This window comes from Rana temporaria, chromosome 2 (assembly GCF_905171775.1).
Source record: "Rana temporaria chromosome 2, aRanTem1.1, whole genome shotgun sequence".
Classification (NCBI taxonomy): Eukaryota; Metazoa; Chordata; class Amphibia; order Anura; family Ranidae; genus Rana; species Rana temporaria.
The window spans coordinates 197720996-197734015 of NC_053490.1; the positions used below are offsets into that span (position 1 = coordinate 197720996).

Below are 13020 nucleotides of genomic sequence, written 5' to 3' on the forward strand. Positions count from 1 at the left end.
TTGTTTAAGCTTTTTTTTTTTATAATTTCTTCAGTTACTTCCTGGTTTCCAGGCCTAGGAAAATTTTATCATGCATCCCAGAATTCTTCAGGAGGGGAAGAGGTGTTTTCTTAGCTAAGCACAACCCCCTGCATGCATGCCTAAACTAAGGACAGATGGATTCCAGGAAGTAAATGCTACATAAATCATCTGCCATTATTTAAGATGACCACGGCCAGAAACGCTAAGGGGGTGTTTTTCAAAGTAATTTCTCAACACAATAAAGCAAGGGGTCAGGGATTGATGGGTGAATTTGCTTTGAATATTATAAATTAATTAAATAGTGTTTTTTTTTGTGGCGCTCTGATGCAGTGTAGTTCTGATTTAAAGTGAAACTTTGATCAAAATCAAAAAGTACATACATTAGTCATCAGTTTGTTAATAGAATTAGGGATGAGTGAACTGGGCAAAGTTTAGTTCACATGAGGTTTGGCGAACCCAGTGGGTAGTACACAAACCGCAGAACATAGGTACATTTTTATGCCATTATTAAAAAAGACATAAGAAGCTTGACACAGCCATGGGAGACATGTAACAATACCATTTTTTTTATACCAGGGGGAATAGCTGGGTGAGGGTTTGTTCAAAATGGCAATTTTGAAAAAACACATTACATAAACATGCTTGGAGAATGCCTTAAAGCCGCACATGTTACAAAATAATACAATGTAAAAAAAGGAAAAAATGGAGTGGAATTGCCATTAAAATTCAAGCCAGACCAGGAATGTGGGCAAGGGGAGAGAGGGTAAAGAGATTTTTTTTATTTTTAAGTTAACTTTCATTTTAACCCTGGGCATGTTTATGGCCATGAGCGCAATATTAAGCAGTTAGTTAGGGAAGAATGTGCTGAGTGTGGAAAAATGTACAAAAACAAATGTAAAAGATGCATAACCCTGGAATATTATGATGATCCTGGGTGTAATATTTACAATGCAAGCTCTTTTTCATCACATTTTTCATTTACAGGGGTATGTATACCTTTTGGATTCATTTGTTGCGTTTTATTTTATTGTTATCTAAGCTTATATAAACATATTATTAATTTATAAAAAATGTGCATGTTAATGCTGTATGTGTAAAGTGATAAATAACATTAAAATAAAACAAAATAATCCATTAAATAAACTAAAACATATATAAGATACTGCATCTGTATAAAAATCATGCCTGGGTAAGTCATATTGGCACCCATTTATCAAAGGGCAGAGATGAGAACAGTACAGCTAACTAAAACAACCAATATGTAATTAGATGCTAAATCAACACATTATTAATGATGCATTTGCCTATCCCCTAAATAATTTTTACAGATGGGAATTTGCCATTTCAAGCTAAAGTGAAGCCAGTGGGGTCTGTTAAGCAACACATGAAGCAACTTGAAAAACTTTGTGTAGAGATATTCCAAATTTGATGAACAAAATTTTTATTGTACAATCTGGATCTCTGGATAATTTAGATATCATACCCTTTATAAGCAAATAACAGCAATGAACTACTAATCTGACAATAAACTTTCACTGATTAACGCAATTTGTAAGTTACTATTGGACTTCTAAGAGCAAAAGGCTTCATAAAGAACTGTATTTTTAATTACACATTGCTGTCTACCTTTGAAATATAATATGTACTACATAATGGACCATTTATATAATTGTTTATTAAAGTTCTACTTTAATTCATTATAATAATATATAGTGAGCAATAACCCCAATGTTTTTAATTATTGCATATGAATTGTTATATTTTATTTTATTTAAATTACTTAAAGTGGAGTTCCACCCATAAATATAACATTACATCAGTAGTTTTAAAAAAATGTCATTAGTCCTTTACGAATTTTTTTTTTTTTAGATGCCTTCAAAGTGTTGTTGCTAGGCAGAATACTTAATCTTCCCACTTCCTGCACCTAGGTGCTTAATGCTTCCTAACCTACACCGCACCGACTTCTGGGAATGTAGTGGGTGTAACTTTCCAGGAGTCTGTGCACTCCCCAGTCTCAAAGAATCATGTGACTTGGACAGCACAGGTGCTGAAACCTGATCTGACACTGCTTGTGCAGCACTGAGCATGTGCGAGGTCTGCAAGGCTGAAATCCAGGAAGTCATACAGTCTGGCTTCATGATGCCCACACTTAAGATGGCCCCAGTCAATTTCTATTTTATAAAGTGTCTAAATGCTGTAACAACCTAACAAAACGGACCTTAGTTTACAGACTAACTTTACTAGAATACATTAAGCTTGTGTATTACAGGGGTATTTATATTTAAAAAGTGAAATTGTGGCCGGAACTCCGCTTTAATATATTGTCATATATATTATCCTCTCTCTAAAGTACAACAGAAATAAGTGGGCATGTGTGGAGTGCATAGATAGAAGGCAAATAAAAAGCCACTAAACACTGCAAACTGACACTTGCTGCACTTTTTACTGTCTACTCTAACTCCACACAGCATCCTATGTGTTTTCCCTTCATTAAATAATGACGAAGACAGTGTAAACCTGGCCCTCTTCTTCAGTACACTATCTGATTAATAACTTTTATGTGTGCTTATTGATCTATTGTCATGTATTAATGCACTATATTTCTGGCAAGCATCTTTGTAATGGCACATCATTACATACATTTTTCTATTTTTGCATATAATATTTATGATTCAGCGACTTATACTTACCAGGACAAGAATTAATGAATAAGTCTAGCTTTTATAATGAACTTTATTCTTTTATTACAATATATATTCTTACACGAAAGCACAATTGATACTATGCAATCACAATTCTGTCACATTTACTAGCGATGCTTTTTCATTGTCACACAATGATTTCAGTTACACTACTACTAAATTCGGATTTTAATTCTGTATGTTAAAAATCTTGAGCCACACACTTCTAATAATATATTTATGCTGGCAGAAGCTATGATACTTACCCTCGGCCCTGGCTTTCCATTCTCTCCTTTTTCTCCTTTGATGCTCTGTCCAGGACTCCCCTAAACCAGGAGAAAGAAAGCGCTTTAACCAAAATAATGTAGAAGTCACAAAAATACTACACAAAAGGGAATGTAATTAATTATAATGTTTACAGATAAAATAGAAAAAGCTAGATTTATTTCATACTAAACACAGAAAATAGTTGACTCACTGGAAATCCTCTGTCACCTTTGTCACCCGCTGTACCCTTTTCTCCCTAAATATAAAAAAATAGATTGAATACATTAGATAATTAAATGAATAAATGCAGTTAGATTAAATGTTGGAATATATTATTGTTGTCAGTGCTTCTTTCTTTGTATGAAGAGTTAGGAAACTAACTAGAAAAGTAGGTAGTCAATTTTTTTCCTTCACCTGCTATCTTCCATTTGCAATGCATTCTTTAAAGATAATCAATTATAGCACCAGCTTATGATTTATTTAAATCAGTGTTTATGATTGAACACCTACAATTTTTATGAAATGATAAAAAAAATAATAATAATATAGGCTTAAGTTACACTAGCTATAAAACATAAGTTGTTTGGTCCCATTGGCTCTCACTGCTGAAAATATTGATCCTTATGACAAACAATAATCATTATAGATTTGTAAATTCAACCTCTTGCCTGAAAGGTAATTTCTCAGTTAAGCTCACCACACGCGTTATAACTTGACTGTACAATCTCTGTTAGATCTTCCAAAAAGAATGTAGTGCAAGGCCTTCCTGATTACTACTAGTTTAGGTAGGTTCTCATATTATAAATAGTTATTATAGATTTAAAGTTGACTGTATGGTCAGAATGTGTATGGTGAGCCTTACACTGATTTTAATATTCAGACATAGCGTGGCAGCACAGTGGCTTAGGGGTGAGCACTTCTGCCTTGTAGCACTAGGGTGCTTGGATTAAATCCTGCTAATGATGCTATATTTCACATTCTCAAAGAGAACCCTACAATAAAATAGAATCACTGACTCATTAAACACCTAGATAAGCTGTGAGAAACCCAATGTTGAGTGAAACCTCATCAACTTGGCCATCATAATCCAAAACGAACCTCATGAATGAATAGATTGTGTTCATTCAGGTACCACTAAATAGTAATAATGTCAAACAGACAATGTACTATTCTCATTTAATACACAAAGCACTGCATAAACCAATCTAAAAAAATTACCTTTACTCTGTACACTTCTGGTGAACCTTGTTGACCCTGTGGACCAGGGGGACCCTGAGGACCAGCCTCGCCCTAAAGAGCAATGCATGGAAACATTCAAGTCACTAAAACATCACAGAAAACAATATGTTGGTCACTTTAACTACAACAACTATACAGCTTATATTGCTTATATATAGATAGTTTCACAGATTCAACTGCAGACTTTAAATGCAGAAATTAAATAGGTTTTTAAAATAGAAAGTGCACCATCATGGCTATCTCTTATCTTTGCATATTTTCCCAACTATCAAAAGTATGCATGTTGCCACTGACAGGTGTCATCTAGGTGAGATTTCCCCTAGGCCTGCCTGAAGTAGGCGTTAGATTATTTGATTTTCTTTCCTTCCAACATCCGTGGAAGGAAAGAAAATCGTCTGATTTCCTGTGTTGATAGGAAAATGCCTCCCACGGCGTTATTGTGTTCTGGCAGCTGGGGAAGGTAATTTGGGAGTGTGGAGAGCCCTCCCCGATGGCAAAACACAATGATAACTGCTAGTGGCTATAGCTGCCAGGAGAAAATCCGATAGGCTGGTTCTACCAAAGTCGTTCGATGGGTTGACTTAGGTACAGATGTATCTCAGACGATCCCTGCAGAACCAGCTGAATTTTGATCCATGTATGACCGGCATTTGTAAACGGTCTATTTCTATGACCAGCGCATGCAGTATATTTACTCACTTTGTCACCCTGTGGTCCATGAAAACTCAGACCCATAGTGCCCTATAAAAATGCAAAATATGAGAGCTTAAAAAAAGAAAGGATTTATCATTTAAAATATTAGACAAATATAACATACAATTACCTTTGGTCCTGGTTGACCTGGTGGTCCTGGTGGCCCCTAAAATAAAAATAAAGAGATCATTTAGAATGAATCACATTTACACTATTGTAGATATGTAAATAAAGGTGTTTTTGTTAACTTGGTAACAGCAACAATTTGACTTAAATCAAAGTTTTCATATCAACACTGTTTACATGCAATAAATGGTATCTTTCACCAAATAAAAAGGAAAAAATATTAATTTTGTTTTATTATTTAGAAGCACCATTGCTAAATGTGGAAAGTGTATGTCAGGAATATGGAGCTCAGCCAGAGCACCTGCTAGTGGCACTGTCATTTATAGACAGGAATGATGCAAACCCAGAGTCCACCAGCAGATGTTTTCCAAATGCAAGCTGAGTTTAATTACGCCCTTCACATCCAATCCCAGTGTCCCTTTTAAGTGGACTTTAATACCCAGGAGGTGTGTAGTGTGGCTTATCTATCCTTTGACTGCCATGATTGGCTCTTACAGCAATCACATGATCAGGAGCCCATCATGTTGGCTCCTGATCAGAAGCTGTAATCAGGAGCTGTGGGTGACAGCTCAGTCAGTGAGTTTGGAGTGCAAAATGAGTACAATCTCAGCACACAACTTCAGGCCACCATGGACACATATGTGTGGTGGTTGAATATAATAGCAATTTTTTTCCTGCCGCCGCATATATGTATTACGCTGTCAACAAGATGTTAACCATCCCCTGGGCACCTAGTTGCTTTTTTGCCCCACCCTGCTGTATGTTCCTTGCTTCAGCATATTTCCCCAGCATTCATTCCGTTATTGTCTAGTGATCCCCTTGCTTGTATAGGCAGGGGCTTGTGCCAACACTGACTCAAAGTACTATAACTATTTAGAAATAGCATTGTTACTCTAGGACAAGACTACAGATGCAGGGAATATCCGATTGCCTCTTGGATGATCAGGAAAAATTTTTTTTCCCTGCTGGAGAAAATTAGATCATGCTTTATTGGAGTACTTTCTGCCTTCCTCTTGATCAACTGTGGGTATAAGATTGTAAATATAGGATTGTGTGTGTGTGTGTGTATATATATATATATATATATATATATATATATATATATAAAATATATATTTTTTCCTTTTATTGGTTGAACTACAATGTGTATATTTTCAGCCAGACTAACCATGTAACTATGTAACACCTCCTACTCTCCTCTTCTTCATAAAATAGAGGGGAGAGGTTTTGTAGTCCACAGCGATAGCTGGGGAAAATAAAACTGATAACAGACAGAAGAGGCAGAAAGCAATCATCTAACAAGATTTTTGGCAGGATCATAAGGTATATATTGCACTTATTGAACAGATATAACGAAACACTTAAAAAAAGTACAATTTACAGACCAAAAATATATATATATATATATATGTTGTTGTTTACATATACTTTAACTCTATGTATTTCAAGAAAATAAGTCAGTTTTGGAATAGCGCTTACTGCAATAATACGTCATCTGTTTTGTCTTCTACAATAATTCTGCATTTCTTGCTGTATTTACTTCCATGATATATTATTTAAAGCATTATTAAACAGTATACATGCTAACTTAACATTTATTTTAGTATTGGGTTGTGTAAAGGGAGGGTTTTATCAGGTATTTGCAGCTATCTGTTCCCACAATTGGGAGCATTATGCAGTCTCTTGCCCCTAATGGATTCTCTATAGTAATATACAGTATATGGAGAAAGCAATCGAGTCCTTCTGCAGAAGAAATGCATTCTAACCCTTACAGAAGAGCCCAACTGCCTACTGTAAAATGGGAGAGACAGCAAGATTTCTCCACTAACCTATTATGCAAAAAACAATACATGTGCACCAAGTAAACCTTCTTGTAATATAGCATATATAATTAGTGTGCAGATGTCTAGTTTTATATAGAATCAATGATATTTATCCGCAATGGGAAATACTTTTTAAAAACAAAAAAAAACACTTACTAGACGACCTGGTGGTCCAGGCGGTCCTATCGGTCCTTCTAATCCGGGGAGTCCAGGTGTACCCTGTGTAAATAGGAACACACAATTATACCCTAGAGAAAGAGGACTATCCCTGGAAATGGTTGGAAAACAAATACGATTTTAATTAGTCAAAATAACTAATAGGAAAGTTTAAAAAAAAATTACATGCTGTGAGTTATCATGCTAAACAAAAAGTAATCTTTGAAGTGACTTCCATTTTTACAAACTTCTTTCTTTCTTTGTGTTACATAGCGGTATTGCAGGTAAACAATAGTCTTACCCAGGGTTAAACCTGAGCCATGGAATCTGGGTCAAAGCTATTAGAGGTTAGGGCTGAATGATTGCTTAGGGCTGGTGCCTCCCCCTGGTTCCAGAATATTGGGGAGTATTCTAGAAATTAGTGGGCGTAAGCTAGGAGGGTTATCCTGCATATTTAGGGGCCCTTAGCCAATCCCTAGAAAGTGGGTATGGCAGGGAACTAAAGAGCCCTTAAATAGACATGAGCTCGGGTGGCTGGCCTGGAAGGATCCTACCACAGGAGGCAGTTGAAGAAAAGCTTTCCAGAAAGGCAGCAGGAGCAAAGAGAGACAGAGTGAGTAGATCAGCATGGTGCAGGAAGAGACAAGGGGAGAGACTGCCATCTGTAGCAGGTCTCTCTTGAAGACTTCGGTGTGCTTAAGTCATCACCCAACCTTGCATTGGGAGATCTCCAGTGTATATCAGTCAGGTAGGATGGAAAGAAGAAGCAGCCATGTGGGCTGGTGGAATGGCAGCCAGGTGGGCTAGCATTTTCACAGGAAGTAGAGCTGGGACCAGTGTCTAAAGGGAAGCAGAAGGTGATGCAGGATGCAGTTCACTCCCCATGTGCTACTTTTCTCAAGGGACTGAGAGTTCCTAGTCTGTTAGAGATGTGCAAAGGATCAAGATTTGTGCAGGAGGGTTGCAGGAGGATTGAGTGGAAGCTTTAAATATGGAGGAAGTTGTTCCTTGTTCTGTTGCTATTATCAAGTTGGGAATCTCATAATCTCTACCCCATCCAAGTTATTATCCCCTAATAAAAACAACAAAACAAGCAAAAGACTGTTATCTGTGTCTGGATGCAAGAAGTAAATGCTCTGTGACTGGCTATGCAGCAGTGGGGAACCCTGACATTTGCAACTCCTACAGGGGTAGTGCTGCATTTTAATAAATGTAGATGTTAGCCAATAGATTAGATATGTTAAACTAAAATCGAACAGTGGGCTGAATTAAGGGGAATACATTTTACCTACATGAAGGTAACTTTTAGGTTGTCAAATGTACACATTTTTTATATATGCATTTTAAAGTGGTTATAAAGTCACTGAGGACAATTGCTGGTATCCCCTCTGTTATAGCAAGCTACATTACAGTGTTTTTATTTATAGAACTAAACACCTTATTTCACAGCGCCGCTGTGTGGTCATGTGACCTCTGCGATCTAATGAGTACAGCGGGAGGGGCTGAGAAATAAGGTATTTAGCTTCATAATTTTAAATAAACACACACTCACTGTACTGTAAAGCTTGCTATAACAGAGGGGATATCAGTAATTGTGCTCAGTGATTTTACAGCCACACAGAATAGCGACAGGAGGGGAGGGGCAGGGAGGAGATCTGCTCACACACTAGGAACTGTCAGGCAGAGGGAGGTAGGGGGAGAGGGAGAGACTCTAAACACAGTGGGTTGATAGAAGGATATAAACTGACCACCACATCATGGATTAGCAGCCATGATTACCGTGGTCAGAACACCTAGGAGGACACAGGAACAGGCAGGATCAACTAGGTATTTTACAGCATAGAATGGGATAAATGACACTGCAGAAGCACTATATTAATGCACAATCTTTTTTTTTTTTTTTTTTAGGGTACAACCGATTTAAGTCTAATAGCCCCTATTCCCCTTTTTTACTTTTTTTCTTATTGTCTGCAGCCTGCCTTTCTCTGTATGAGCTGGCAGGTTGGTTTGTAAACAAAACCAAATAATCATTTTCATTGGTAGTAGTCATGTTGATGACATGCACTAAAACCAATACAAGTTGTTTCTCGATCATTAGTGTGAAATAAGTCCTGTCTGCGACAATGCAGTCTTTGAACTAGGAGCCTGCACTTCTGTGAGCTGAGTTCCTAATTCCATGATTGCAGTCTATTGTTACTGTAGCACTATCATGCTGAAGATCTACAGGAATTAACTGGTTAAACCTGCTAAGGACTACAGGGGGGCATGCATCCCGGAAAAAGCACCAGAGGCAAAGCATATTAGCTAACATTATATATTTGATAAGAAAATTTGCATTAAGTTTATAAGTTTAAGATATACAACTAAAAAATGAAATTCAAAATCCTTTGCATACCTTTTAATGGGTCATTTAATTGCATCACAAACAAGTACACAAATACTGAAAATACTTACTGGTAAACCATTAATTCCAGGAAATCCCTTTTCACCTTTTGCCATAAAACCAATGATGTCTCCTGGTTCTCCCTAAAAAAAAAAAAATAGAAGATAATCTAAAATGTGTTATATAGATCTCAGGTGAATTGTTTTTAATCCGGTCATCTAGTGAAGTATGGGGCCTTTCCAAGATTTGAGTAAATCTTAAGTACTGTGCAAGGTTGTTTCATCGAATATAATATATCGCTAATCCCCTAGTCTGTTTTCCTGTATGTAATTCTGTATGTAAGGTCATTTCAGTCTCAGAATAGTTTTGAGAATGGCCTTCTATTATCACACACCCTACTACTAAAGTCTTGGGAGAATATGTCCAAATATAAGTCTGTCCTGTGTCTCTCTGATGGATAAGGATAATTACTAAAATCACACTTAACATGACCAGTAGCCTGAGGCCCCATACACACCATAGAATCTATCCGCAGATAAATCCCATCAAATGGGTTTCTGCGGATAGATTCTATGGTGTGTACACTCCGTCGGATATTTATCCGCGGAGAAATCTCCCCTGGGATGGATTTCCAGCAGATGGATATTTGCTGACATGCTCAACAAATCCATCTGCTGGAATCCCTTCCAACGGATGGATCCGCTCGTCTGTACAGACTTACCGGATCCATCCGTCCAAAGGGATTCCCCGCACGCGTCGTAATGATTTGACGCATGCGTGGAATTCCTTATATGACAGCGTCGCGCCCGTCGCCGCGTCATAATAGCGGCGACGGCGCGACACGTCATCGGCAGAGGATTTCAGCGCGGATTTCAATGCGATGGTGTGTACACGCCATCGCATAGAAATCTTCTGAAATCCTCGAGAGGATTTATCCGCGGATACGGTCCGCTGGACCGTATCTGCGGATAAATCCTCTCGTGTGTATGGGGCCTAAGTCTTTCTGGTGTAACATCATATTTTATATTTTAAAAAAAATGGGTATTATATTTTGTTTGTGTGCATAAATATTCATAAAAATATATTTTTTCCAAAAATTGCATTTGAAAAACCACTGCCCAAATACAGTGTGACATAAAAAAATTGCAACACCCATCATTTTATTGTATAGGGCCTCAGCTAAAAAAATATATATAGGGGCAGATCCACAAAAGAATTCCGCCGGCGTATCTCTTGATACGCCGCGTAATTTTTAAATTTCCCGCGTCGTATCTTTGTTTTGTATCCACAAAACAAGATACGACGGCATCTGGGATCGATCCGACTGGCGTACGTCTTAGTACGCCGTCGGATCTTAGTTGCAATTTTTCGGCGCCGCTAGGTGGCGTTTCCGTCGAATTCCGCGTCGAGTATGCAAATTAGCTAGTTACGGCGATCCACGAACGTACGTCCGGCCGGCGCATTTTTTTACGTCGTTTGCGTTCGGCTTTTTCCGGCGTATAGTTAAAGCTGCTATATGGTGGCGTACTCAATGTTAAGTATGGCCGTCGTTCCCGTGTCCAATTTTGAATTTTTTACGTTGTTTGCGTAAGTCGTTCGCGAATAGGGATTTGGTTGAATGACGTCACCGTCGTGAGCATTGGCTTGTTCCGGGTTAATTTTGAGCATGCCCCCACGGACGGCGCATGCGCAGTTAAAAAAAAAAGTTGTTTACGTCGGGTCACAACTTATTTACATGAAACACGCCTCCATCACAGATATTTGAATGGCGCGCCATTACGTCGCCAAAGATACACTACGTCGCCGTAACTTACGGCGCAAATTCTTTGAGGATTCAAAAAAAAAAGTTACAGCGGCGTAGTGTATCTTAGATACGCTGCGCCTGGCGGAAAGATGCGCAGCGGTACATGAATCTACCCCATAATGTTTGGGGGTTTCTAAGTAATGTTCTAGCAAAAAAAAGTTTTATTTTTACATGTATATGAGAATTGGCAGAATTGGCCCGGTAAGCAAGTCTTTAAAGCTGAATCTAGTATCTGACATTCGTATTTCAACCTTCATTCATATTATATACTGAATTTATGATATTTTCATTTGTCACCTGTTATCATGGGCAAAATAATGTTTTTGCATATATACAATTGTTCTTTCTTTTTATTTGTTGTTTAGGAATAAAGAACCACTAACAGTCTATATATTCAAATTTCCAGATAGCAAAAGATCACACCAATGAATGCCATGACGTGGGCTAGAAGAAGCGTTTGTTCAGTGGCCCCTGAGGGATGCATTCAGAAAACACAGGTTTGCAACTGTAGCTTTGTCATATTTTGAAATATATTTTGTGCTTATTATTACATACAACCCAAGTAAAGTTAGACATGATATGCAGTCTAACATCACAACTATTGTAAACGCCTTGCCTATACACATAGTATAGGAACTTACTTGTAATTGCTTTAAGCAGGTCTGAAATGTTATCTTAAGATTATATAAACCATTCTTAAAATTAAAGCACAGTGTAAACTAGTGACATTGAATGGGGTAAATTAAATATCCAACATGTGTATAATTTTGCAATCATGTCAACATTATAAATATATCACATTAGCTCAGATATTTAAGATATATATATATATTTATACTTTTGTTTCTCAGATATTTAAGATATATATATCTATATTATACATATATATATATACTTTTGTTTCTCAGATATTTAAGATATATATATATATATACTTTTGTTTCTCTACTACTACTACTATTTTCAGCTATATATATATATATATATATATATATATATATATATATATATATATATATATATATATATATATATATATACTATATATATCACATTAGCTCAGATATTTAAGATATATATATATACTTTTGTTTCTCAGATATTTAAGATATATATATATACTTTTGTTTCTCTACTACTATTTTCAACTATATATATATATATTTTTTTTCAAAAAATTTTATTGCATAAGTTTACAGCAAAAGTATTTATTCAATTTCCAATACAGTACTTACATGTCAAATCCTTTTACCTACACAATTTAATATACTGGTAACACTAATACATTTCCTATGTTATTATCCTGTTACAACCATAGTACAACTTCACCTTCCTTTACTCTTTAACATTAATTTATATACATTTCTATTTTCAGCTGTAGGCCATGTACGTACCTCTGCACTTAACTACACGATTATGTTTTACAACTTTATTCACATACAAAATGAGAAGCGCAACATACCTTAAGTCCTGGAGGTCCTGGAGCACCCTAAAATAACAAATACTGTTATAGCTTTCAGAAGAATGTTTTGAAGACACATTTTAAAGCTACATTTTGTAGAAACTGAGACATACTATTGATTTTAAAGTGGATATCAAGGTAACAGTTTTTCCATTTGTAACAAATTCTTACTTAAAATCAGTTAGCATCACCTTATTACCATTGAATTATTGCTGTGCAGGCAGTAATATTGATATGTAAGACACAAAGGGGCCTATTGATAAGATATTTAATGCACAAATATCAAAAACATTTGTGCAAACTGAACTAAATGCCAAGATATTTAACACAGGTATCATCAGCATATGTGGTATATTTTTTTCATT

The 13020-nt window shown here is 36.5% G+C and overlaps 1 protein-coding gene across 1 annotated transcript in view; it reads right to left on the reverse strand.

The window, feature by feature from the left end:
- The window catches only part of COL4A1 (collagen type IV alpha 1 chain), a 195373-nt gene that overhangs the window by 69622 nt on the left and 112731 nt on the right, over window positions 1-13020 (reverse strand). The window contains exons 8-15 of the mRNA XM_040336209.1: window positions 12656-12682; window positions 9461-9532; window positions 7007-7069; window positions 5032-5067; window positions 4908-4949; window positions 4188-4259; window positions 3181-3225; window positions 2969-3028 (exon numbers count right to left, since the gene is read on the reverse strand). Coding sequence (XP_040192143.1) covers window positions 2969-3028; window positions 3181-3225; window positions 4188-4259; window positions 4908-4949; window positions 5032-5067; window positions 7007-7069; window positions 9461-9532; window positions 12656-12682 — 417 coding nt within the window. The remainder of the gene's footprint in view (window positions 1-2968; window positions 3029-3180; window positions 3226-4187; window positions 4260-4907; window positions 4950-5031; window positions 5068-7006; window positions 7070-9460; window positions 9533-12655; window positions 12683-13020) is intronic.